The sequence below is a fragment of the Macrobrachium nipponense genome, chromosome 41, assembly GCF_015104395.2.
Source record: "Macrobrachium nipponense isolate FS-2020 chromosome 41, ASM1510439v2, whole genome shotgun sequence".
Classification (NCBI taxonomy): Eukaryota; Metazoa; Arthropoda; class Malacostraca; order Decapoda; family Palaemonidae; genus Macrobrachium; species Macrobrachium nipponense.
Window position 1 is genome coordinate 52,461,834 of NC_061102.1, and position 27,851 is coordinate 52,489,684.

At 36.0% G+C, this 27,851-nt stretch overlaps 1 protein-coding gene across 11 annotated transcripts in view; it reads right to left on the minus strand.

Annotated features, from left to right (window-relative positions):
• Window positions 1-26,899, minus strand: part of LOC135212763 (protein quick-to-court-like) — a 312,189-nt gene extending 285,290 nt beyond the window's left edge. For 2 of the 11 annotated variants that reach the window (XM_064246518.1, XM_064246523.1), the window contains exon 1: window positions 26,666-26,878. In XM_064246518.1, the coding sequence (XP_064102588.1) occupies window positions 26,666-26,822 (157 nt within the window). In that variant the 5' untranslated portion in view covers window positions 26,823-26,878. Of the gene's footprint in view, window positions 1-26,665 lie in introns of all 11 variants that reach the window. The other 9 variants (XM_064246513.1, XM_064246510.1, XM_064246509.1 and 6 more) reach the window with 9 other exon arrangements.
• Window positions 26,900-27,851: the final 952 nt, after the last annotated feature.

Sequence of the window (27,851 nt, forward strand, 5' to 3'; positions counted from 1 at the left end):
ATTTAAAATTTTCTTTTCAAAAAATTCCATATATAAATTACTTAGCACTGGACAGAGGGTTTCCCATTGCCATACCAAAATTTTGTGAGTAGAATTTTCCGTTGAATTCAAATTTGATTTAGTGAATCGAGACTTGTGAGCTTCGATGTAGTATCTCTATTCACAAAAGTGCCTATTGATGATTTATTGGAGTACTTATCGGAATTATTAGAAAACAAACAACTGGATATTCCATTTTCTAAAAGCACCTTAATTGAACTAATAAAATTATGTGTTAAAGACTGTAAATTTGAATTCAACGGAAAATTCTACTCACAAAATTTTGGTATGGCAATGGGAAACCCTCTGTCCCCAGTGCTAAGTAATTTATATATGGAATTTTTTGAAAAGAAAATTTTAAATAATATAATTCTACGAAATGTACCTTGGTTTAGATATGTTGACGACATAATTTGTGTATGGCCAGGGAATGAAGACGTAAATAACTTTTTTGCCAGATTAAATCAATTAGTACCATCAATTAAATTTACTATGGAAATAGAAAAAGATGAATGCCTACCCTTTTTGGATGTCCTCATACGGAGAAATAGTAGTGGGTTTAAGTATAGTGTTTACAGAAAACCTACTAATATTTCTTCCTATGTACATTTCTATTCTGGACAAAACAATAGATCAGTGTTTGCTTCTATGTTTTTAAGAGCACTACGGGTATGTAGCCCAGAATATATAGATGAGGAAATAGATAAGATTCAGAATATAGGCAAGAAACTGAAATATCCAGATAATGTACTAAAACAATGCATTAAAAGCGTCAAAACAGACCATGTATCAAAATCAAAAAGAACCTTACAACAACAAAAATTTGCTTGTACTACCTAATAATAGTAATATGAAAGATATCCCACATCTCCTGAAGAATCTTGGTGTTAATGTAGTTTTTAAAAACAATAAAACAATGAAACAGGTACTTATTAAGAACTCCCCCGACAATGCTAAAGGATGTGTATATAAAATCCCGTGTAAGTCTTGTGACAACTTTTACATTGGTCAAACGGGGAAAGCACTGGAAAAAAGAATAGAACAACATAAACAATGTGTGAGATATGCACAGGGAAATAGTGGTATATTTGTACATGTTAGTGAGAACATCAGCTATTAACTGGGAAGGGGACAAAAAGCTGGTGTGTTCTAATAATGCATTGGAAAGGAATATCATTGAATCTAGTTTTATAAAAGAAAGTTACAACAATAATATGAACATCAGTCAAGGAATGTATAAACTTGATCCTTTAATATCAAAAGAAATTTGTAAACTGTTTAAATTTTAAGGTTGGCTGTAGAGATATATGAAAAATAGGATTATTATATTTGTAAACACAGTAAAGGGGGCAGTAGTGGTAATGAGATGTTCAACCCCGCCTCCCTGACACCTGTCAGGTGTGGACTTGTACCCTAAGTGGTAGTATCCCTTGAGAATTTATTGTAAATTTTAGCCTAATGATTTTTGAAAGCCACTCCTACCTTGACACCTGCCTGTGAGTGGATCTGCAGTCTCAAACTGTTGTGTGTATGTTCGTCAGTACTGTCTTTGTAGTATATATACTCGTGAATTCTAATACTATGTATCAGTCCTTTGTCAATGGCTTGAAAATAAAGCCGAAACCGGTCAGGACCTACACCCTGTCTCTTATTTTTCACCTGTGGATATGTGTGATAAATGAATCACGTGCTAAAGTGATTTTAATCATATATATATATATATACACGTACATAAGGGCCGAAGCTGGAGCTCAAAGAAGATATATCTCGAAGGAAGTAGGGAAAGGTATCCTCATCCTTTGACAGTTTATTTAAATGCCGACGTTTCGCGACGAATTCCAAGTCGCATTATAAAGGCTCAAAATATATAAAATTTGAGAACATTAATACTCAAATTAATATAACTTATATTAAAAATGTAATGGAAACAGCTCTCAACAAAGTAATTAAAATTAAACAGCACCTTCAAACGTCCTCTATAAAATTGTTTATAGCATAGTTTGGGCAGCTGGTTTGCCTCACTCTGTTTTTATTTATTTTTGTTAGTCTTACTCTTTCTTTCGAATAGGTAGGTATTTTTAAGATTTCAGTGAAGTCCTGTACTTGTAATTTGTTTGCCTTTGAAGGTACTGTTTTAATCTTAACTTTTTATTTTATTGAGAGCTGTTGCCATTGCATTTTTAATACAAATTAATTGAGTATTAATGTTCGCAAATCTTAGATATTTTTAGCCTTGAAAATGCGACTTGGAATTCGTCGCGAAACGTTCGGCATTTAAGTAAACTGTTAAAGGATAAGGATGCCTTTCCCTACTACTTCCTTCGTGAGAGAGATATATACATATATTCGATATATGATATATATATATTTTATTATATAAATATATATATATATATATCATAATATATATATATATATATATTACACACACACACACACACACACACACACACACACACACACATATATATATCTATATATATATATATATATATATAGATATACATCTATATATATATATATATATATATATATATATAATATATATATATATATTAGATATACACACACACACACACACATATATATATATATATATATATATATATATATATATACATATATTATGGATATATAAAGAACGGCATTATATGAAAAAGTACGAATTATAACGAAAAATGCGCAGGAGATCCAAGTAAACTTACATTTGCAGCAACATTATGGGATCGTACGTAGCCAGGGGAAGGAGCATAAAACTGGGCGTACCCTGAGAAAGACGAAGAGAGAGAGAGAGAGAGAGAGAGAGAGAGAGTCGAGGGAGAGAGAGAGAGAGAGAAGAGAACTAGTAGAACCCTACAACATCTTTTTGGGGTGACTTCGAGGCGATATTTCATCTGTCAAGAAGTTTTCCGAAGCGTCGGTGAAAACATCTCTTTGTCATTTTCTTTTTCGTTTCTATCGAAATGTTAAAATCGCTTGCTTTTCGTTCCTCTGTCGACTGCGACATTTGGTGAGATTTTTTTTTTATCTGGAAATAGTTGCATTACGAACGCACACTCATTCTTACATATACGTTCGATCAAGGCGGAAAAGGAAAAAAAATTTTTTTTCCTGTTTTTCAAAGTTTTAGACATTGTTTTTAACATACTCTAAGCCCTCACACATACAAACCTCCTCTGACATATTAATATTCATATAAATACATATTTTTTAAGCAATAACTAGTTTTCCTTAAGACTCGGTGGTTCATTAAAAAAAAAAAAAACAATAATGCAGGTTTATGAGAGCAACATATACTAAACATCGGTGCCATCAGCAGTACTTCTCCCTGTTACTTCTATGACTCGAACGCGGTAGTGCTATCTGGGTTTAAGACTTTGTACTTTCTAAGTTTCTTAGTAAAAGCACAGTCTTCAGTACACAGATGTGTCTCCTCAATAATGCTACTACTTTTTTTTTCACAATTTGAAGCATTCTTACTTCATATATCTTAACACATGCTATTCATCACCTTTACCGTCCGCACTCGACATCGCCACTTCACTTGTCTTCATGTAGACTTCTTTCTCACAACTAATATGGCGTTCCTGCCACCTCCAATGCTTTAACTATTCTTAAATTCAACGTACACTCATGATTAAACATTCTGTTCATAGACTAAATTATTTTCTGCCAATCAATATAACCCTACCTACCCCTAAACTTTTAGTTTTCTGAAAAGGACTATTGTGCCGGCTTTGACTTTTCGTCCACAATTTGTTATGTCGGCGATTTTTCCCTCCGCCCTCAGATTTTAAAAATGACTGATTCTAGAGGGCTGAAAATTGGTATGTTGATCAGCCACCCTCCAGTTGTCAAACCTACCAAATTACAGCTCTCTAGCCCCAGTAGTTTGTATTTCACTTCAGGTTAAAATCTGCCATAATCGTGCATCTGGCAACGATATAGGCCAGGTCACCACCGGGACTGCGCAATTTCTAATTGTTTATTCTTACAGATGGTTTCAAACCTTATCCCAAGGCACGGCAACTTCTAGTCATTATCAACACAGTATTATTTACAAACATTATCCATTACGCATTCAATTCACAATTCCACAAACTTGCTCCACTTTCTTGCACATTCCATGGCTTCTCATTTTCGTATATTCAGAAGAGCGGAAAAAACATGTATTTTTTTTTTTATTTGAAAGTTCATATGTCACTAATCTCTCCCCCATTTCCATATCCTCCCATAAGCTTTAACACGCTTGAACTATTGCCATACCTTTTGAAATATCCGATTTTTACACACTTCCTAAACTGTTAGTTCCCTTAATAACATTTACCCCTTCGGTTATCTCATCATTCAGCTCTGACTCTTTTTATTCTCTTCAGTCAAGAGGCCTTTGAAATACTCACTGAACAGGCAAGAAATTGCATTCTACTCAGATAGCATTTGTCTATTTGCACCATCAGTCAACCAGCCTCTGCAAGCACCTGTCTCTGAAACAAGTTTCACTGGTTGTCACCTTTTTCTCTACTTGTTCATTCTCCTACCACTTGGCTAAAGAAGGCGGTAAAAATTGATTATAATAAGGATAAAAATGCACGATATTAGTCCTCATGAAACCTGCAAAAAAGAATGTAAAAGAAAAATCAAATAAAAAGAGATGACAATGTGATACTGACGAGATATGTATCATGCAAATACCAGGGAAAAAAACTGACGAAAAGGAGATAACTAAGCATAATTTCGATGTCAACAAAATAAGACTTTCTTCAGTCAGTACTGGATGACTGGTACTAGTTTCTCCTCTGACGCTAAACTGTATTCTTTGTCTTTTTCCTTCTGACCCAATAAGAACATTAATTGTCCCATCCCTTCCATAAAGAGTATTCAAATAAAAATGTACTCGAAAAAGCCACGTCCATATGGAGTTTTCAAATAAAAATGTTCCATCTTAAGTACGTTGAACCTTCAAGAGAATTCTCAAAGGTAAAACCACCCGTGAACTCTGTTAAGAAAAGAGAAGGGTGAGGTAGGGGAAGGGGTGGTTATGAAAGCTCAAGAAGTGAGCATTGTAGAATATCAGCAGAAAGAGCGGAGAATTTCAAATAATCAACGGATTCAACTCGACAGAATAGCGCGAGGCACAAGTAAACATTCTTGAGCCGAGTTTTTTTTTTTTTTTCCATTTTTCTTTATTTAAGGATACAGTCACAGACCTAACGGGATGTGAAGGGTAACTGAAGAATTATTCTTTATTATTATAAAACATTTCATCCAGACCATAAAATAATGTTTCTACTACCAGACAGAAGGATTTGTCTCCAACGTGCAAGAGGCTGTAGAGCCAAGAAGGAAAAAGCCAAACAAAGCAAATTTAGGTAGCTACAACTACAGTCATACAGTGCATGAAAGTGTATTACACTGAAGTCCCACCTTCATCGCGTGTATACTAATGCACTCCGAACAATTCAATAACCTAAATCAGCAAGTGTAATTCGACAGCGTTAAAAAGTTGCTGTAGCGTGACGTGTCTGGTTTATCATTCCTCACTACCAGTTAGTACCAGTTTACTATTCCTCACCTTTGGTTAGTGACAGTTTACTATTCCTCACCTTTGGTTAGTGCCAGTTTACTATTCCTTACCACTAGTTTACTATTCCTCACCTCTGGTTAGTACCAGTTTACTATTCCTTACCTCTGGTTAGCGCCAGTTTACTATTCCTCACCTCTAGTTGGTACCAGTTTACTATTCCTCACCTCTGGTTAGTGCCAGATCAAACTGGTGACTGTATTCAGACCCATTAGCGACTAAAAATGTATGTGAACACAGAACGGAAGAACTCAGTCTTATGAAAAAAAAAAAAAAAAAGTGCAGAGCCTCAATTGAAAGTGTGGAGTCGACGATACATAGAGAATCACAATCCTCCTTCAGTTGTGAATAAACAGACCCATTACTTTCTTTAGGAAGTAATGTCAAGAAAGAAGTGCTTTGCGCAACTAACGATGGACAAATAAACAAATGAATTCCGTAAGTTTCTTTTACCCAAAGTTGGAGGTCTAAAATCAAATCCCTGACGCCATGTGAGAGCTATCAACTACCCTCAAAGACTCAATCTTGCTTGGGTGGAAAATAAAATCGGAAGACTATCTTACATTATGGCTTGATTTTCTTTGCTTTTTTCATTCACTTAAGACAGGTCGAAAGAACTGAATCTAAGTGGAAAAGATGCTAAAAATATCAAATTCAATTCTTATTCTCTTTGTAAGTGAAGATTAAGTGTTCGCGTTCTTACACCTGAACTATATCAATACAGTTGATGATCTGAATTTTAAAAAACCAATGAGCTAAGAGAATACACAGGTTAACCCAACAAATGGACACTTTAGAAGTTAAAAGTTAAGTATATCTTAGTTTACCAGACCACTGAGTCGATTAACAGCTTTCCTAGGGCTGGCCCGAACGAGTAGAATTTTATTTACGTGGCTCGGAACCAACTGGTTACTTAGCAACGAGACCTACAGCTTATATGTGGGATCCGAACCACATTAAATTGAGAAATGAATTTCTAATCACCAGAAATACATTTCTCTGATTCCGCCCTGGCCGCAACTAGGAGCCAACTCAGACTACCACATTGGTAGTAGAGTACGCAACCGACTCGTCCAGTGAGGAGAAGTTTTAACCATAATTGCAACATACTAACATAGGCGATAAGGTCTGAGGGACATGCACTGTATCCTTGGATATTCGGAAAAATTAAGTTGAAAAAACTTCTGCGAGACTATACTCGAAGGAAGACTGTTCTGGCTTCCTAAACCCCAACACTTCGTATAGAATTATCGATTATAGATGTATAGCCGTTCAGAAGGTTCTGGAACTGAAGGATCGAGAATCTCGTGAATAATAAAACTCTTTCCTTGCTTTCATTACGGTGCTGGTTTGTGTATTGGTGCTTCCCCTCGTTTCATTCATCAGAGAAGTCGAAACCGAAATTCCTTACAACTGCAAACCACAAGCTCACAAATATCAGATGTAGGAGGGTAAAAAAAAAAATTAGTCTAACTTCCCACACCAATTCCCAGCTCTACCAACGCGATATCAGAGGAATTAACTTCTGGTGATAGGAATTCATTTCTCAATGTGGTTCGGATCCCACAAATAAGCTGTAGGTCCCGACGCTAAGTAATCAACTGGTTCCTAGCCACGCAATAATCTCTAATCCTTCGGGCCAGTCCTAGGAGAGCTGTTAAATCAGCTTAGTGGTCTGGTTAAACTAAGAGATACTTTTACAACATGCCACAATCGAATTGTGTCTGCCCAAATGTAAATTCTGTAGCACAATATTTACCAACTACAGTAAATGGAGATGTATTACTGAAGGACTATAGACCGCATCTATCATCTAGGATTGGTGAAGGACTATAGAATGCATCTATCATCCCGGATCACTTGTAACAACGAGAATAGGTATTAGTGGTTTTCATCATCCACAGAATGCATTTAGTAAGACCATCAAACTATAAAAAAAAAAAAAAAAAAAAAAAAAAAAAAAAAAAAAAAAAAAAAAAAAACTTTCAGGAGAGTATGTGTGATAGGAATCTCTCTGTGCTCAGCATGGAAGATCTCTCCCCGGGTAATGAGGATTGGCAGCGCACCACAGGCAGAGCAAATGACCCAAGTTGTACATGACTTACATGTTCATAAAATTAATTGCAAGCCTTCAAAATGAGCAACAACATAGGTCACATTACAACGACTCTGCAGAGGTATATTTACAGTGTTATAGAAAAGGAAACCAACCTTCAATATTATGCTTGACGAGACTGAAAGTAGAACAACTGTGCTGTAGAACTCGGGTAAGTTTGTTTTGAATCAATGTTTTGCCTCCGTTCCCACCGCCCTCCCCCCACCCCCCACACATAAAATCCTTAATACACAGGTATCCTGAATTCACACATGAAATCTTTCCCACAGACATAAATCAAAAAAAGGACAGCAAACAGGCAAAACAAACAAAGACAACAACAGACAGAAGATGCGAGACTGCCCTGGCAACGGCATAGGGAATAACAAGACGCCGAGGAAACTGACAATAATGAGGAATGGTCACCTGACACCGCCCCAATCGAAGGCATTGGTTCCTCCCTCCGTCCTCTTCCACGGTGACTCACCTTTTCAGTGTCTTGAGAGAGAGATCGAGAGAGAGAGAGGAGAGAGAGAGAGAGAGAGAGGAGAGGGAATAAAAAAACATGCTGCCAGGATGTTATTCAACCACATGACTACTCAATTTATGAGTTCGTGCCTAAGGAAGGTATATATTACATTTCCGTCTGCATGTTACAGTGACATATATTCACAAATATTAAAACGCAAATACTTTTCCAAAATCGAATTCGCTATATCTTGGGAAAACTTACACCCAAGGGAAATTACAACCGATAAGAATTTCCGCGTCGGGCAGGATTCAAATCCGATCCTTGATTGGTTCTTTATATATATATATATATATATATATATATATATATATATGGATATCTCATTTACTACTTATTTTATCTACACTTTCAATCAGTCTATTTTTTCTCGTCACGCAAAGTCTAGATAACAATATAGTTTCTGCAAATAACGCCATTAACCTCAGTAAGAATTGAATGAGAGAGAAAAAATATGCTCTAATAGCATAAACATATATATATATAATATATATATATATATATATATATATACACACACTTATATGTATGTATGAGTAAAGATACAAACACACACGCACACACACACACATATATATATATATATATATATATATATATATATATATATATATATATATATATATATACTGTGTTAATATATACATAAAAGCATCATTCCTCTCACCAAATGGACCACACATAATATTTGACCTGGTATAAGTACAAGTATATCTTAGTTTAACCAGACCACTGGGGATGATTTAAAAACATGCTTCCTGCCTCCCTAGGGGCTTGGCCCAGAGGGATTAGATATTTTTACGTGGCTAGGAACCAATTGGTCACCTAGCAACGGGACCTACAGCTTATTGTGTGGGATCCGAACCCCACTATATCGAGAAATGAATTTCAATCACCAGAAATAAATTCCTCTAATTTCGCGTTGGCCGAACCGGGAATCGAACTTCGCACCACCGGATTGGCAGCCGAGCGCCAAAACCACTCGTCCAGCGAGGAACTTGACCTGGTATAAGAGTGGGTGTTTGTATATTATGTTGTTCTCTCTATTGCTGCCTCTCTATGTGTGTATATATATATATATATATATATATATATATATATATATATATATATATGTAATCTTGTGTGTGTGAGTGTACTTAAAGGCAATGTTATTTTCAAAGATACTGATTTTTAATTTGCTGGAGAGTTCATGTTCCGATAAACACGACGACAGTTGTGAGTGAAACCACAAAAAAGAATTGAAAATGCGACAATGTTTCTTATCAGCTTCTCTTAATAATCTTTTTTCACTCGACGTCATGAAAGATGGAATCCCAAAAGGAACAACCGAAGAAAAAGACACGACAATAAATGGAACAGTGCACCAAAGAATAAAACATAACTGATAAATTTGCATACGGTAAATACAACTGATTCAAAAGTTAAGAATATAATGAAAAATCTAGGGGGGGGGGGGGGGAGAGACATCAAAACTCATTCAGAGGACATAAAGAAAGAATATACTTGGGAAAATGAATGAAGTGAAAGAAGAAAATAGATGTTTGAGTCAACGCAAAGATAGGACAGAAAAATATAGAACATGCAAACGCAAGGGAAAAAGATCCGACCTCCAAATGCTGCAGTTTGTCGTCAATCCTGCGGCTCCCCCCCCCCCCCCACCCCCCCCCGCCCCCTTTCCGACGCTCATTTTTTGTCTTTTATTTTTTTCCGAGATTCGATTTTCGACATCCGCAAGGCCCCACCGGGACGGGATCAATGAACAAAAATAAAAATAAACCCTCATCATCCATCCTCTCCGTCGCCAGGCTGACCTTCTTCTTCTTCTTTTTCTTCTAAGGTCTCCTTTTACATATTCATGAGCATGAATTCTCGAGAGTTCTGAGTCTGAAACGAAACAGATCCAAATTCAGACGGAAAGAAATATTAGCCTTCCTTTTGCGGTGACAACCATTAAATCAAGGTCACTCCTAAGCATATAAGAAAAAACAAACGGTCATAAAATATGCCTAACTTGACCTATTTCGAATAACAAGGCTTAAAAAAAGCCTTCTATTATCAGTTAAAACAAGATGATAAGACTACCGTTAACGTATGTTACAGGAGCTTCTACCATACTGCTATCTAACCCCAGACACGGCACGAAAATTCCGAAGCGAAACTAAATTTAAAAATATTGTATATTATTTAATGATCAAATATTTGTGACGAAATACATTCACTGTTAAATAATAAGCGGCGCTGGGAACGTGAATGAATATCCTGAATGAGCTTCATGCTAGGAAACCACAATAGGAATGAAATAATCCGAGAAGTTCCAACCATTTCGCACATTGCATCATGAAGCATAACTGTCATGGAAACCATACTACGCATGAAATGACTCGCATGACGTCACTTCGTGCAACGCTTGAGCCCCTAAGAGCCAACTTTCGTATTAATGGAGAAGGGTCGTTCTGCGTGCCATAATGGCAGCAGCAGCAGCATTGCCATTATAGACTACGAATGTTTCCGCTTTATGACGGACGCAGTGTGGTTCTATTTCTGTGGTGATAAACCTGACTGGTCTTCATGAGGAAATGAGGATGAAGAGGGAAACAGCGAGACTGACGCGAATGGATGGAACGCGTATACGACAAATGTAATAAAAATAGCATTAATCACTGTGGATACCACTAATTAATAATCACGGTGGATAACACTAATTAATAGTAATGCGCCTCAGTGGCGTGGTCGGTTTGGTCTTTGCCTGCCACTCCGGTGGCCGCGAGTTCAGTTCTCGGGCATTCCATTGAGGGGTCAGTGATGTGTATTTCTGGTGACAGAAGTTCACTCTAGACGTGGTTCGGAAGTCACGTTAAAGCCGTTGGTCCCGTTGCTGAATAACCACTGGTTCCATGCAACGTAAAAACACCATACAGACAAACAAAACAAAAACTAATTAATAGTAGAAATAGGACATACAGAACACACAACAATTCTGACACAGATCTGACGTGAAATTATCCGGTCAGTTATTCGAAATGAAAATGCTGTAATTTATGTAGCCAACCTACCACAGCAATTTAGTAAATGGACACGACACAGCAACATATGTATAAAGAAAGAACAGATGATACCAAGATGTGGCAATGAATTTTCTTAAACCTGATTAAACCTGAAAGTCATAATTAATGGAATTCCAGTTTTTCTGTTCTTTTAATAATCTTTCACCTAGAAAAAAATTGATAGCAGTCTAAACGTAAAGAATTCTAATATGAGTGTATTGTACCAAATCAACGGAGCTCAGTAATCACCTACACTTCATCAAAGTTGTATTATTCTAAGTTTCATAATGGTCAGTTGCTCTCTCGCTGTTAAAATCGGTAATTCATGTGATGGCGTAATGGCTAAAGTGTAAATGTTACCAGTCGAACTCCAAACATTAAGCCTCTTTGCTTAATGGCGCGGCGCAGATAATTAGATTTCAAACTTTGGTCATTGCAGCACATCCAACACTACCGCAAATTTAATTTCATCTCCCGGTTATATTTCTATTTTGTTTTTACTCTAAAAGCCGAAAAAGTGTCAAGGAGCTAACATTGTTCGTTAATATAAAAACAAGGTGTGATCACAGTTCCAGCTTACTCAGCGCGTGTGCTAAAATCTATGGTCAAATAGCATATTGTTTCAGCAACGAAAATTAAAATAAATACACTATTTTAATTTTTCTATGTTTAACATGCACGTCATTTACTTTTTACATTTTCATTCTAATAAATAAACCATAAATATCCTATCCTAAAATTCCTGTCTCTTTAACTCAATACGATACACCTTTTCCAGACCTTTTTAGGCTTTCCTACACTGTAACAAGAACACGACCACCAAGAACAACAACAACAGCACCAAAGTAGTTTTGGTAGGCTTACTCCCGAGTAAGCGATAAATAAACGGATGGGCCCAAAAGGCTTTGAACTCGTACCCCACCCCCAACCCAAATGTCATGGCAGACTTCTCTTTTATTCTAGAAAGACCACGGAACTTTTAGGATAAAAGAGGTCTAGTTCCACATCTTGAGGACAGAGGGTTTACTACGCAAATGTTGAAAGAAAGTTAGTCAAGCAACTTACAAGTGTAAGCATTACAACGTAATGTTTAAAGAAAATGCTTAAGAGTTTGACTATATCAAGGAAAAACATTTGAAAGCTAGACTAAAAACGCAGACAGAATTGGACTTAATACGAAATAATACAAAGGAAGATTATTATTATTATTATTTATTATTATTATTATTATTATATTATTATTTATTATTATTATTACTCAGAATAACCAGTTCATTCAACCAGAAGGGAGAGACCTTTTTATCTTGTAAAAAATAATATCCGCACAAGAGAATGCCCATATACAAAAAGCGAATATATAAGTAAGAAATAGCGAAAAAGACATCAAAGAAATACTGATAAATCAACACAGATTACATATAAACATACATCCGGCATTATAAGACAGAATAAAAAAGGAACTGGTGCAAGACACACTTAACTCATTTACAAGGTTATCGCCATCACTAGTGGTGCCATTAAGACCATTCCGAAGCTTTCCAGAGAGGCGAATGAAAAAATTATGGAACTAAATTATGACGAAGCTCAATCATTCTTGACTCTCAGGGTCTAACGCAGCATAGGGAAGCTCTCCTGAAACGCAGTTTATGGCTTTTTGATTGGATTTGATTTATATATGAAACGGAAAGTGACAGTAAAAGGTTTGAAAGGTGTTACAGGAGGAAAACCTCAAAGCAGTTGCACTATGAAACAATTGTTAGGAGAGGGTGGACAGTAAGATGGAAGAAAGAGAATATGAACGGAGGTACAGTAAAAGGAATGAAAGTAGTTGCAGCTAGGGGCGCCGAAGGGACGCTGCATTCATAGTACCTTAAGTAACTGCCTACATTGCACCGAATGAGGTGCACTGACGGCCTTAAGTAAAAGATACGACTCGTGTACAAATTGAAAACCCTCATCTCTTAGCATCATAAGATGACATATTTGTAAAATGACCTTTGAAAGATGAGAGTCGTGACCACTGACCCTCAATTGGACGGGTGAAACGCGTGAATTGAATTGGATATAGAATTTAGCAAGCATTAGGACCTGTGAGGTCATTCAGCGCTAAAATGGAAATTAGAAGCAAAAGGTGTGAAAGGTGCAATAGGAGGAAAATCTCAAAGCAGCTGCACATTGAGTCAATTGTTAAGAGAGGGTGGAAAGCATGCTGGAAGAAAAGGAAGTACAGTAAAAGGAACGAAAGCGGGGTTACAGCTAGGGCCCGAAGGCAGGCTGCAAGGAACCTTACGTAATGCCTATAGTGCACCGCATGAGGTTCACTGACGGTACCAAGGAACTAACCATCCCTACAGGGAGGCGAATCGCGTGGCAGGCGGCTACATTCTTCACACTGGGAGTCAGCTTGGGTCTTTTATCATGCATCAGTGACCAACAAATCAATATAAAATTGTACATAACAATGTTCTACTACTCAATTTTAGCCAAATGAAAAGTTTAACTGATTAATGACATTTGGAACGGTAATGACTTCATTTCCGTAATCGCTCTTACCTTACAGACCTTACAGACCTAAAACATCTTGTTCGGGTGCCCCCCAGGTCCCTCAGTGTGAGGCACCTCTAATGTCTACCAGAGAGTTGCTAGTACATCTTCCGGTATATTTTGCATCTTCCAATCTTGGATGGTCTGGGATGCAGTTTAGATATTTGTCGAGCTTATTCTTAAACACATCTACGCTCACTCCTGATATTCCTCAGATGAGCTGGCAACGCATTGAATAGACGCTGCATATCGATGCTGGTGCGTAGTGGATTAATGTCCTGTGCGCTTTCCTTATTTTTCCTGGTATAGTTTTGGGCACTATTAATCTACCTCTGCTTGCTCTTTCTGATATTTTTAGTTCCATGATATTTTCTGCTATTCCTTCTATCTGTTTCCATGCCTGAATTATCATGTAGCGTTCTCTTCTCCTTTCTAGACTATATAATTTTAAGGATTGTAGTCTTTCCCAGTAGTCAAGGTCTTTAACTTCTTCTATTCTAGCTGTAAAGGACCTTTGTACACTCTCTATTTGTGCAACATCCTTTTGATAGTGAGGGTACCATATCATATTGCAATATTCAAGTGGACTACGAACATATGTTTTATAAAGCATAATCATGTGTTCAGCTTTTCTTGTTTGAAGTGCCGTAACAACATTCCCATTTTTGATTTACATTTTGCCAACAGAATTGCTATTTGATCATTGCATAAAACATGTTCCTATTCATCATCACACCAAGGTCTTTAACTGCTTCCTTATTTGTGATTGTCTCATTATTAGGTCCCCTATATGCATATAGCTTTCTTTCTCTGTCTCCATAATTTATTGATTCAAATTTATCAGAATTAAATACCATCCTATTTACCTCTGCCCAATCATATACTTTGTTAAGGTCTCTTTGTAGAGCGTTCCTATCTTCATCACAAGTAATTTCTCTACTTATTCTTGTGTCATCTGCGAAACTACTCACTACCGAATCCTTAAACATTACTGTCTATGTCTTCAATCATAATAACAAACAGTATTGCAGCTAACACCGTACCTTGCGGCACACCGGATATTACCTTGACTTCATCCGATTTCTCGTCGTTTAACAATAAACTATCTGTTTTCTGTTTGTGTAAAAATTCTTTTAACCATCTTCCTACTTTATCCACGATATTGTGTTTTCTAATTTTCTTCGCTAATATATTATGGTCTACTTTGTCAAAAGCTTTTGCAAAGTCTAAATAAACCACATCTGTTTCATTTCCGCTTTTCATATTTTTGAATATGTTCTCACGGTGGACTAACAGTTGGGTTTGTGTACTTTTTCCGGGTACGAAACCATGTTGTCCTTTATTAAACAATTATTTTTATTAAATGTTTCATAATATTTTTCTTCATTACCCTTTGCATACACTTTCATAATATGTGATGTTAGACTCACAGGCCTATAATTACTTGCCTCTAGTCTTGATCCACTTTTGAAAGTAGGGGTAATATATGCTAATTTGTGCTCATCATAAATCTTGCCTGTATCTACACTTTGTCTTAATAATATTGCAAGTGGCTTTGCGATAGAATGAACTACTTTCTTTAACAAATAGCAGGGCACTCCATCAGGCCCTGCAGCAGCTCCATTTTTAATTTCATTAGCTTGCACAATATAGCTTCATTAATATCTATGTCAGCTAAATATTCACTATTTTCATCCCACCCTTACTTCTATATTATCTTCATTATCTATTCTAGGGGTGAATTCTCTCTTATAATCGTTCTGCCAATATGTTGCAAATTTATTCTTTTTTTCATTCGTTAATCTCCCTTTCAATTCTTACGAGGGCCCTATTTCTATTCTTCTTTTATTCATCTTCTTCGCATATGAGTATAATAGTTTGGGATTTTGCTTGATATTTAATAGGGTTTTTTCTTCCAAGTCCCGTTTTTCATTTTCTTTTTGATTGTATAATCTTTTGTTCCTGCACTTTTGGCTATCTTACTTTTTCGTTCTATAACTTTCCATGCATTTTTTTCTTTTGCAAGACCTTTTTTCCACTTTCTGATTTTCTGGAACAAGATCCTTCTGTCTCTTGGTATGCATGACTGATGTTTACTTTTCTTCTTCGGTATATTTTTATCCACTATTTTCTCTAATATTTTATATAATATCTCCGTATTTACCTTTATGTCATCACTTACGAAAATGTTATCCCAATCTTTGTTTAATTCTTCATTTATTTCTGACCATTTTATATTTACTGTAGAAGTTGTATTTTCCATATCCTTCCACTTTTCATTTCTTGCTTATCTCTGTTTTCACTTGCTTTGGAATGGACTGTTAATTCTATGACATTATGGTCTGAAATACTCGCATTATAAACTATTATTTCTTTAACATAATTCATCTCGTTCACAAATACTAGGTCTAAAGTATTTTCCTTTCTTGTTGGCAGGTGATTTATTTGTTGAATGTTGTATTCTAGTAGCATATCTAATAGCTTTTCGAATTGCCTCTTATCTTCTGCACTACTATTACTCTCTTTTTTATATGTATAAGTACATCCACAATCTCCTATTCATTCCTTCCAGTCTACGAAAGGAAAGTTGAAGTCTCCAGATAGGAGAATAGTCCAGTCTTTGTGATTTCTACATATATCATCCAATTTTTCTATTATTAAGTCAAACTCTTTAGTATTAGGAGGTCTATATATACTATGTTCATTAATTTTTCAGATTCAAATTCTACCGCTATTAGTTCACATTCTGAGTTACTATATTTCTCATATATTTTTCCTTGTTTTTTGTCTTTCCCATATATTGCGGTTCCCCCTTGATTCCTATTTTTTCTATCTGATCTATAAGTTTGGAACCCTTTTATTTGATCATCATTCCCAGTCTCTTGGGAATACCAGGGTTTCACTTATATTCATTATATCTATTTTCTTTTCAATTTGGGTTAGTTCTTCTAAGTACTCTATTTTTCTTTTTGAGTTACTCGTAACTAAACCCTGCGCATTCATCACTATGATGGTTTGCGTGTTTTCTCCTTCATTTAATATTGGTAATAATAAGGATTTTCCCATGTCTCTTTCCTGTTCTGGTATGTTGTTCTTTTTTTCATTTCCTGAAATTCTGACATTAAAAAATCCAACTTTTCCATAATATTTGTTCTTCCTTCATCATAATTATTCATTTTGTGTCTGAATCTGCAATTTTCTCCATATCTACAATATCCTCTTGCATAATAAAAACAGTTATTATCTCTTGAGTAGAATCTTGGAGCTGATGCACTGAAAACAATTTTTTTTGCTGACACCTCTGCATATCTCGTTGATGGCTTGCTTTTTCTTTTACCTGATATTCTTCATTCCTCTCTTTATTTGTTTCTTTCTTATTTTGGATTTTATTACTTGATTGGTTATTTATTTGATTATTTTTAATGGCTACAGGGTGCATATATTTACATTTTTTGTCGAACTTACATCCTTTTCCTTCTTTTAGGTTAAAAAATGATCAAGGATATAGGCCCAATATCATGTAATGATAAGCAGTGCGATTTTTCTCTTTTCTTCCATCCTGAGATTGCGGGTAACACCTGTACCCGTTTTAATAGTGATTCTCAAGAGTTAACAGCACACTATGATATTTGAGGGACTTCCCAAGAAGTTATTTTAATTTTCATATCAAAGGTGCTGGGATTTGATGTTCGCTTCTAATGCGGCTGAGACATCTGTCAGAGCCATGTCAACAACCCTTACATGCCCAGAATGTCAAATATATGCCCAGAAATATGAGTGGGATCTTTCACCAGCAGGAGACAATAAGAGGACTCACAGAATTCCAGAGATATGTTACACTGACTTGTATCACCAGGCGTGCTACTGAATTTTTCACAGATGAAAATTTTGTTTCCAAGAAAGAATCAAATATTTAGCCACCACTATGGCGACAGAAATAGACTCCAAATCATGGCAGATCCATGATGACTGCACACAGAATTCCTCTGACGATGAACAGGATTGTTGATCGAGATGACAAAATAACGCTGCATACACATGGAAAGCGTGATGATGAATGTCAAGGACGTCCATTTAAGGGTCCTAAAATGGCATATCAGTGAACTTTTCTTTTTTAATAAACAATAAGTTGAGAGCCAGGATTCAAATCGGCATCGCCGGAGAGCGCTCTAAAATTGTACTACACAGGAAACAAGATCCGTAAATCTGAAAACATTAAATAAAATCACCTATTGACTTAAAAACTTCGAGGAAAACAAACAGACAAGAACTAGCCAGTACACCACGACAAGCGTTTGAAGCCCTTCAGGACTTTTTTTTTTTTTTTACTTTAACTTTGAAAGGGAAGTTCCAGCAGATTTCAAAAAACAATAACAGCATTACATAAATAATGCATCACCCTCATAAGCAACTCATTCGCTGCCTTACCAGCCTGTTCAAAACAGTTTGTAAAGGAACACGAAAACCAGGAAAAGGCTTTCAAAATGAAGTGTACTTGCGGGTAATCCAAGGTAAGGGAGTTCTCGGCTTGCCTGGAAAAGCCATACCATTGCTATAGGTTTCTTTATCTATGGTAACAACCCGGTGTACGGCTTTGAGTTTATTCTACCATGGCTTGAGGTTCAATTGTATTAGAAAGAGAAGATTTCGATTTATTTCTGTCAAGATGGAATTTTAGGTTCAATATCATGATGGAATTTTTTTTTTTTTTTTTGCATCGTCTTGCGGTAATATTTTGTAGCTTTGTGGTACTACACTAAGCAATATGCGATAATGATCAAATCCACTCGCTATTAAACCAATGCCATCCGCATTTGTCTAGTCATTTTCACCTTCCATTGGTGAAAGAGAACCCATCAGCTTTAGAAAGCTAAATTAATATTAATAATCCAGCGTCACTTCACCGTTCACGAGGCAATTAAGTCGCCTGCATTCGCCTGATGTATTAATATTCCTAATTAACGCTGAACTTAGCGAAATGACACGGGGACCCGTGACCCACCGGGAATGCTGGAAATAGAACGCGATCAATCGAGAACGACAAAGACGTTAATGGAAACTCACAAGCATCCTGAAGCTTGCTAAACTCTACAATGATTGAATGAATTGGGAACGTTAATACATGAAAAATACGTAGATGAACGAGGCTGTCAACGGCGTTCCCTTTCAACTTGCAGACAGACCAACTCTCGATTAATGAAATGAGAGATTCCCGAAACGCAGAGTGGGGACAGATCCAGGTTATTGATGGAAATAGGATGACAGGCTAATGAAGGTGGTAGGATAATAATGGACGTAGAATATACAATATGTCTCCTAATATTGTTTCATAATAACCAGAAATTGCTACAAAATCACTGGTTCTCCCACTACTAAATGTTGACGACTCATGGCTGGATATAAGGAAAAAGAAATATTTCCTGGAAATAGCGTTTGTTTGTATGGTGATTTTACGTTGCATGGAACCAGTGGTTACTCAGCAACGGGACCAACGGATTTACGTGACTTTCGAACCACGTCGAGAGTGAACTTCTATTATCAGAAATACACATCTCTCACTCCTCAATGGAATGGCCGAGAATCGAACTCGCGACCACCGAGGTGGAAAGCCAACACCATACCGACCACCCCACTAAGGCGCTCTTCCCGGAAATAGAACGGATAATATTTCAGAAGGGATCTTCTTCCTTTTTATGAGGAGAAAATATGTCCCTCATGATATATGAATCATTCAGTTCCCCTGAACTAGTACCGAGTTACCTTTTTGTAATAAACCTACTATACAATCATTATAAAAGCACGAAAGCACACACCCAAACACAAATATTATTAAGATGTTTCCCCTAACATGAATGGATTCCAAGAGGAGAAAGTCGATAATAACGGCCATATTCACACTTTCGTACGTATATATTATATATATATATATATATATATATATATATATATATATATATATATAATATATATATATATATATATATTATCACACATGCCCACAGGTGAAAAATAAGAGGCGGGTTGAGGGTCCTGACCGGTTTCGACTTTATTTCTAAGCCATTAACGAAGGACTGATACAGAGTGTTAGAAGTCACAAATATATATATACTACAGGGACAGTACTGACGAACATACACACTGTCTCTGTAGTATATATATTTGTGACTTCTAACACTCTGTATCAATCCTTCGTCAATGGCTTGGAAATAAAGTCGAAACCGGTCAGGACCTACACCCCGCCTCTTATTTTTCACCTGTGGATATGTGTGATAAATGAATCATATGCTATAGTGATTATAATCATATATATATATATATATATATATATATATATATATATATATATATATATATATACAATGTTAACCACACTAACACGCGATTTATATTTCACACTTAGCCCCAGGAAAAATTAAGAGCTAGGTGTAAATCCTGACTGGTTTCGATTTCATACCCAAGCCATTTTCGGATGCATAGTGGTAGAAACTTACAATATACAAGCTAAAGGGGCAGTACAAACGAACTTACAGGCCGGTGGAGAAACCTAGAGTTTGGAGCCTTAAGGACAATCATACATGACTAAGGCCATGCGGGTAGTCGCTGACCTCTTTCCCGTCCATTTTACCCACCTTCCTTACTGCTTTGATACTGATGGATAAAGTTCAAAAATGTCAAGCCTGATATCCACATTTTTACAAAAACTCTCCTTCTAAAAAAATAGACTCCGTGATGTTTATTTCCTTTTGTTTATTTCTAATGCACTATTAGAATAAGCAATTTCCTTTTGTTTATTTCTAATGCATTATCAGAATAAGCAATCTTTTTCGCAACTGCCCGGTTGATTGTACGATTTTTTTTTCACTAACACCTACGAAAACTCCACTGTATATCTAAAACTGGCTTGGATATAAAGCCGCAACTTGTCAGAATTATACATATAGATATATACATATGTGTTTTTTTACGTACACAGTGACGTTTTTATATCTACAAATATTAAGCCAATAATATACTTTTATACCCAACTCACTATACCCTGGAAACAAGTTAGGCCCAAGGGGGATTTATAATTGATTAGTGCTGACGAGGCATTCACCAATTGGAATTCCCTTTGGGAGTTCCCCGAGGTATAGTGAGTTGGATATGAAATAGTATTGGGGCGTAATATATATATATATATATATATATATATATATATATATATATATATACATATATATATACAGACCCTACTGGTCACTTTAACAGATACACATGTAACTGTAATAACTCCAATTTCTTGATACTTTTTTGATACGCGTGGTGTCACTACAAAGCCTGAGATCCAAATGGAAGAATATGAAGAAATTCCGGAGTCTGCAGCAGGATTCGAACTGTATGCAGAGTAGCAGATATATATATATATATATATATATATATATATATATATATATATATATATATATATATTATATATATATATATATTACATTACTCTAATTTTACTTATTGCAATAATATCCTGCAATCGAATGATATTTTCTAATGAAGGGGAAACTAGCAGCACTCAAGTCCGCAGAAATGAGATAGATCAGATCAAGATATCAAGATCAGATCTAGAGAAGGAATCGTACGCAGTCCGTGTTAATATAAATGAAACCTAATCACCTTCAGCATGTCGTTATCTAAAAGAGAATTTAGCCAATAAAACTAAATCAATTTTTTTAATGACCTAAGGGAAGGGCACCGATTTATTTACCCTCTTCTAATTTCTCGTTTCCTTCAAGGCTCGACATTGGCTCTGTTATAAAAAAAAATGAAGAATGTTATTTATTCCATATATAACCAATTTAGTTAAAAGTATATTTTCTGAAGCAAGAAGAGTATGTTCACTTGATCAATTACCACTGCAATTCGAACGTTACGAACTCCCTAGCTGCATGCAGCCATGCGTCCTTTTGTTGCGTCTGTGCCAATCACTTATTTACACTACAGCTGGAAGTAATTTGTTCAATTTCTTTGGCTACAGAAAGATGCTCGAAAATGTTACGATACTGCCTTCATAGCTATAAATTGGATTTACTTATTACTGGGGTCGCTGCCTTATATAAGAGTTAAAACTGACAGAACTCCAAGTAGGTAAACACTCGATTCTGACTTCTTCAGTTGTTCATAGCACCATTCTCTCTCTCTCTCTCTCTCTCTCACTCTGTCTCATTCGCTCGGATTCTCCTCTCTCTCTCTCTCTCGTCTCTCTCTCTCCTACTCTCGGCTCCTCATCGTCAGTCTCCTCTCTCTCTCTCTCTCTCTCTCTCTCTAAAAGTTCATACGTAAAAACATGTACAAACCAAACCTACAAATACCCACTCACGCACACAACATATTCACTCATTATATATATATCATATATATATATATATATATATATATATTATATACTATACTATACATACATACATACATACATACATATATATATATATATATATATATATATATATATATATATATATATATATTCAAACAGGCGTTCTTAAGCTACAATACAATAATGAAAATGCGAAATTCGGGAATTAATACGGAAACCAAGTGTACATTACAATATTTTATTACACAAATAATACGGACAAGCGTAAAATACAATATTCTATCAAATATATATACTAATATATTATGTGTATTCGTATGTAAGTATGTATGTATGTGTGTGTAAGCGCGATCATGTATGTGGGTGTCTTGTCGAGAACCTGAACCCCACAATCCAAAAATAAACGTTAAACATAATAATAATGACATAAAAAAAACATGACCAAGAAATGTAACGGCCTTCAGAAATGTCTTGAAAGGAGCGCGTTAAAAATAACACATGCAAGGAACCTGCCTCCTCCTCCCTCACTCCTTCTCAGTCAGCAGCGCCAGGACGAGGAGACGAGAACACACAAAGGCTGGAAAATATATATTTTCCGCGTTTTCTTCGACAGGACAAAGTTGGGGAAACTTCCAGAAAGTCTTCAGTCTCCAGTTTTCTCCAACTTCCTACGTAATAACGACGCGCAGATTTTCAGGGCAAAAATAAATTAAACAAACTTGTCATTGTTCCCCTCAAAAAAAAAAAAGAAAAAAAGAAAAAAAATGGCAAGAGAGAGAGAGAGAGAGAGAGAGAGAGAGAGAGAGAGAGAAAAGCAAGTGTTGAATTAAAAATAATATGGGGGGCTCCATCAAGAATTAAATTTTAAGTTAATAAGATTAACTAATATGAATATTTAAAAATATTTATGCGTCGTTTCAAGTGACTTCTTGGAAATTACAGGGTTAGGAGTAATGTCTGACATTAATAAAGGCGTAACAAATCCTTAACTTACAAGCTACAACGTTCAGAAATATTTTTAGAATTCAAGGAAAAACATAATAACAATATATTTGCTGAACTCAGCAACGAAGTCTGCCATACTTAAGTATATTTGGATCAGCCAGTCACCAAGACATTAATTTCCATCCGTACAGTCACTCAAATTAGTCAGCCAAAGTAAAAAATAAATAAATAAAAATTAAATAAATAAATTCAATTTTTGTGGAAAAGTAAAATCTGGTTTTGTATGTGCACATGCGTGACTCTTTGATATTAACAAATGTACGAAAATTTGGAAATTTTGAAAGGATAAGTGCGTCCGCACTGACCTGGATTCAAAGTGTGGTCGTGGCATGGTTTCGAACCAATGATAGGCAGCAGCTCAATCGAACCGTGTAAAAACAATGATAGAAAGAACGTAGACTGGTTTAGGAACAACAATAGAAAGAACGTAGACTGGTTTAGAAACAAAGATAGAAAGAACGAAGACTGTTTTAGAAACAAAGATAGAAAGAACGAAGACTGGTTTGTAAACAATGACAGATAGCTTTCACTTGTCTAAATTCTAAATAATCCTGCCGTACGCAGAAGCACTTGATCAAATATTATTCCTTCTCAGAGTTAGTTAATCCCAGGTATAGTGAAATCGATACATAATGGTGTGTGTGTGTATGTATAGATATTATATATATATATATATCTATATATATATATATATATACACATTTATATATTGTTCAAGATTTAGCTAGAAACAAGGAAAGAAATCATCTTTAACCCAAGTTTAATGAATCTATACGAGTTGCCCCTTCGACTTTGGAGGAATCCATTCTCTTTCTTCTTTTGAAAAGCTATCCTCTTCTCCCATTGGTGCTTGGAATATCCCCTGCAGGCATACTGGGAGGAGCTATCCAGGAGAAAGCTCGAAAAGGCCTTGAACCCAGGAGAGAGCTCTCAGAAGACCACAAGACCTAGGCTAGGTCAGACCACTGGCCCTTACCAGACGCCGTTGACCCCCCCCCCCCCACCCACCTGGGCCTGCTTTCCCATGCTTTGGGAAGCCCAAGTATATCTTTAAAGTCCATAGCATCCAGACTTAGAGAAGAAGACATCCTGCATCCTCACTAAAAGTATTGTAAGGGAAATTCCATTTCAACCAGGGAATTGTTTTACCTTTGTCTGTATTTCATTTCATTTTCCAAGGCGACTTGTGCAGTGTTTCATTCCCCTTTGCCATCTGGGCTCAATTCTGTAATTACTCCCCTGTGATACTAGTAACATTCCCCTAGTGAATTTAAGCCACGAAATAGTTTCTGCTGTGTAAATTTCCCAGTCATTTCATTTCGCCCCTGAGTGTGGCCTTTTGATTGAGAGAAACAGTGAGTAAAGCTCCCCCACGTGTGCCCTGCCTTATGCCTTGCCCCCTCTACTTGCAGACAAACGCTGTGCCTGGCTGTGGTAAAACTTGGAAGTCCTTCGAAGCTTGCAATTTTGCTCCGTTGCGCAGTTTTCCTAAAAACATGGCCAGGCTGTTCCCCCATGTGTTCAGGTGGACTGAGATAAGTTTACCTACCCCCGTGTTTCATGGACCTCTGTAAATTTATGTAAATACAGTGCTCTTAAACGAGAGTCCAGCTTTTATGTAATATATATATCATATATATATATATATAGATATATATATAGATATATTATATAAAATATATGATATATCTATATATATATAATATATATATATATAATATATATACATATATATACATATATATATATCATATATATACTATATATATATATATATAATATAAATACATATATATATATAATATTTAATTATCTGGCATATATTATAGTATAGTATTATATATATTATATTAATATGATATTATATAATTATATATATCTAATATATATAATTCTGGTGTTTGTAAATGCAAGGTGTTTAAACGAACGCACGAACCCAACGACTGCTGAGGTTCACCGGCTTTACAAGAATTAAGACGCAAATCAAACGTACTCAGTCTAAGAATAGACTATCATTCACAGAAAGGACACTATATAGCGTATGTTGAAGTCATATTTAGTTTTCACACAGAAATTATCAGAATATTGAGGTCATATTCATAACCGTATGAGTATGAAAAATACAAGAGGTAGCACTTATGAGAGGCAATTAAGTGCCGTGAAAAACGGGGATAATAAACATCACCAAGGTAAGAAATACCGAGGAAAACTGCTAAATTGTAAAGGAATATCAGTGATTTGACTAATAACTATCAAATGTGGAAGAATAAGCAAAGAATCTAATGACCTACGTAGATATATAAATCCTAAATCAAATAGATATATAAATCCTAAAATAATCTAATAGATATTGGTAGCATTGGAGTATCCTAGAAACAAACAGAAACTACATTATAGTACAAACAGAAAACTTTCGGCAAATTAAAAAAAAAAAGTTACCATATTAAAATGAATGAAAAAAGGAAAAAAGTAGTTCCAAGCGTAAAACCCTGTGGAGAAGCCCTGGAAATAATTCTCCAATAAATTTACAAACTCAAACATTCACTCATAAAGACAAACGTGAAATGAAGCCGAAATCATAAATAAAACGAGACAAATTCACTAGAGCAATTCGTAAATAAATGAACAAGTCAGAAGAAAGTATTTAGACCAGGTCATCGGACTGGCGTATTGATTTACACTGTGACTAGGTCACACCAACGGAGACCTTAAATACACTTAAATAAATAATTAAATAAATAAATAACTACATAAATATATAAATGGAAGAATTAGATGAGCATGTAAATACCTTAATCACTGTGGATACATTTACGAATTGAATAGCCAATATGCCTGACATTCACCGTTATCGTGTTTACAATGTATCTTATCAGAAATTTGACTAAAGCGAAATAGATATGCAATGCCGCTAATATCAGAAATTAATACATTAATCTGTTTTTATAAAAGTTTCCGTTAGTTAAGTGTTTATTGAACTTTCTTGCAATAAAAACAAATGTCATATAATTAAAATAAAATTATTGTACTTGTGATAAATTTTAAGGATTATCTATTATTTGTACCGGGATGAAGTGTTTCTGTTAATAATTATATTACGACTTTGTTAATAATTATATTGCGACTTACATTGGGAATACATATAGTAACTAAACAGAAAACGAGTTGGCGCATGGGTGACTTTTATATCGTCTACATCTCCTCAAAATTCATGACAAGGTCATTTATTAAAACGTCTGAACGCCTTAGCATGAAGCAATGGCAAAAAAAATGTGCGTGCGAAGAAACGCCAAGGTTAAGTTTGTTTTGGAAAACGGGTACAACAGCGAGAGACGACCCCGTACGGTGTTGGATCGATAGGAAAAACGTGGTCGACTTTTTTCGGAAAAGACCTCCTTTATGCACAAAAATGTCGTTGTCACTGGTTGCTGCTTCGCAGACGGGGAGAAGAAAGATGGGCGGAGCCCTTGGTACTCACCAAAAGTCGAAAGGAGTCTTTTGTTGGTCGTGGGTTGAGGTCGAACGCCGGGAATGCACACTTTTCGTTGTTCCTGAGAGAGGCGAGGTGGTGGTTCTCTCAGCTGACGACGGCCAGAATGGAATGTTACACTCGCCCGTCGTCCGATTCCCTTCATCGTAGCTACCACCTGATCAATTCACCCGATATGCAACGCTATGGAGATGATATCACGTTAATAATCAGTATGAGTCATTCGCCTTTTTACTCAGCGATCGCACAATTTTGTTCTACGAAACCTGTACGAAACACTAGCCAGGGTGGGAAGTCTGTCCTGAGATCGAAGGACCCGGCGATGGCTTCCATGCGCAAGTCGAGATCAGCTGGCTGCCAGTAATGAGCTACATCAGAAGGCTCTCTCTCTCTCTCTCTCTCTCTCTCTCTCTCTCTCTCTCTCTCTCTCTCTCTCTCAGCATTTCTTGGTAGCCAACAACTGAAAAATGTATACTTCAGTCATTCGACGTCGTAACTAGAAACTTTTTGCTAATATACTCCGTTATTATGCCATTAGAACTAAATATAACCTCATTTACGGAACTTTAATCATATAATAGCTCCTGTCAAATATAGATGCTACAGATACTTCTCATAAACGACTCGCTTCTTAAAACTTTAGGAAGCGATGACTATAGCTATCGGCACATGATATACAGCTGTAATAGTCAATCTGTACACAAATACGTCACCAGTCACCATAACGCAAGATATGTACATAAATGTGACGCGCTCGTTTTAAAATCTCACCTTCAATTAAATTATATCTTATTCTAATTGCCCTTCCGCAGCATTTAGATTTTACGTAGACGTAACATACTGACAAAGTATTTAATGTCAATGAAAATGATTTCCAGGAACCTATGAATCATCATTTCTTTGGCGTTTCCCTGTTCCGTTTGAAATTCAGGTCAAGTAGGTCAGATTCTTCAGGACTGAAGATAATTTGAGGAAATTACTCTTCACAGGACGTACTGAAAGACAATCGTTGTCTATTAATATCTATATCTGCCTTGAATTAGCCAATTGCTAGAAAAAGGTCGGAGAGATGTTGGCATTCCAGTCAAAACCAATTTTATTCTATTTACATATTTGAGATAGTTCCTCATTGGATGAGTGGGTTGCGTACTCCACTATCAAGCTGGTCGCCGAG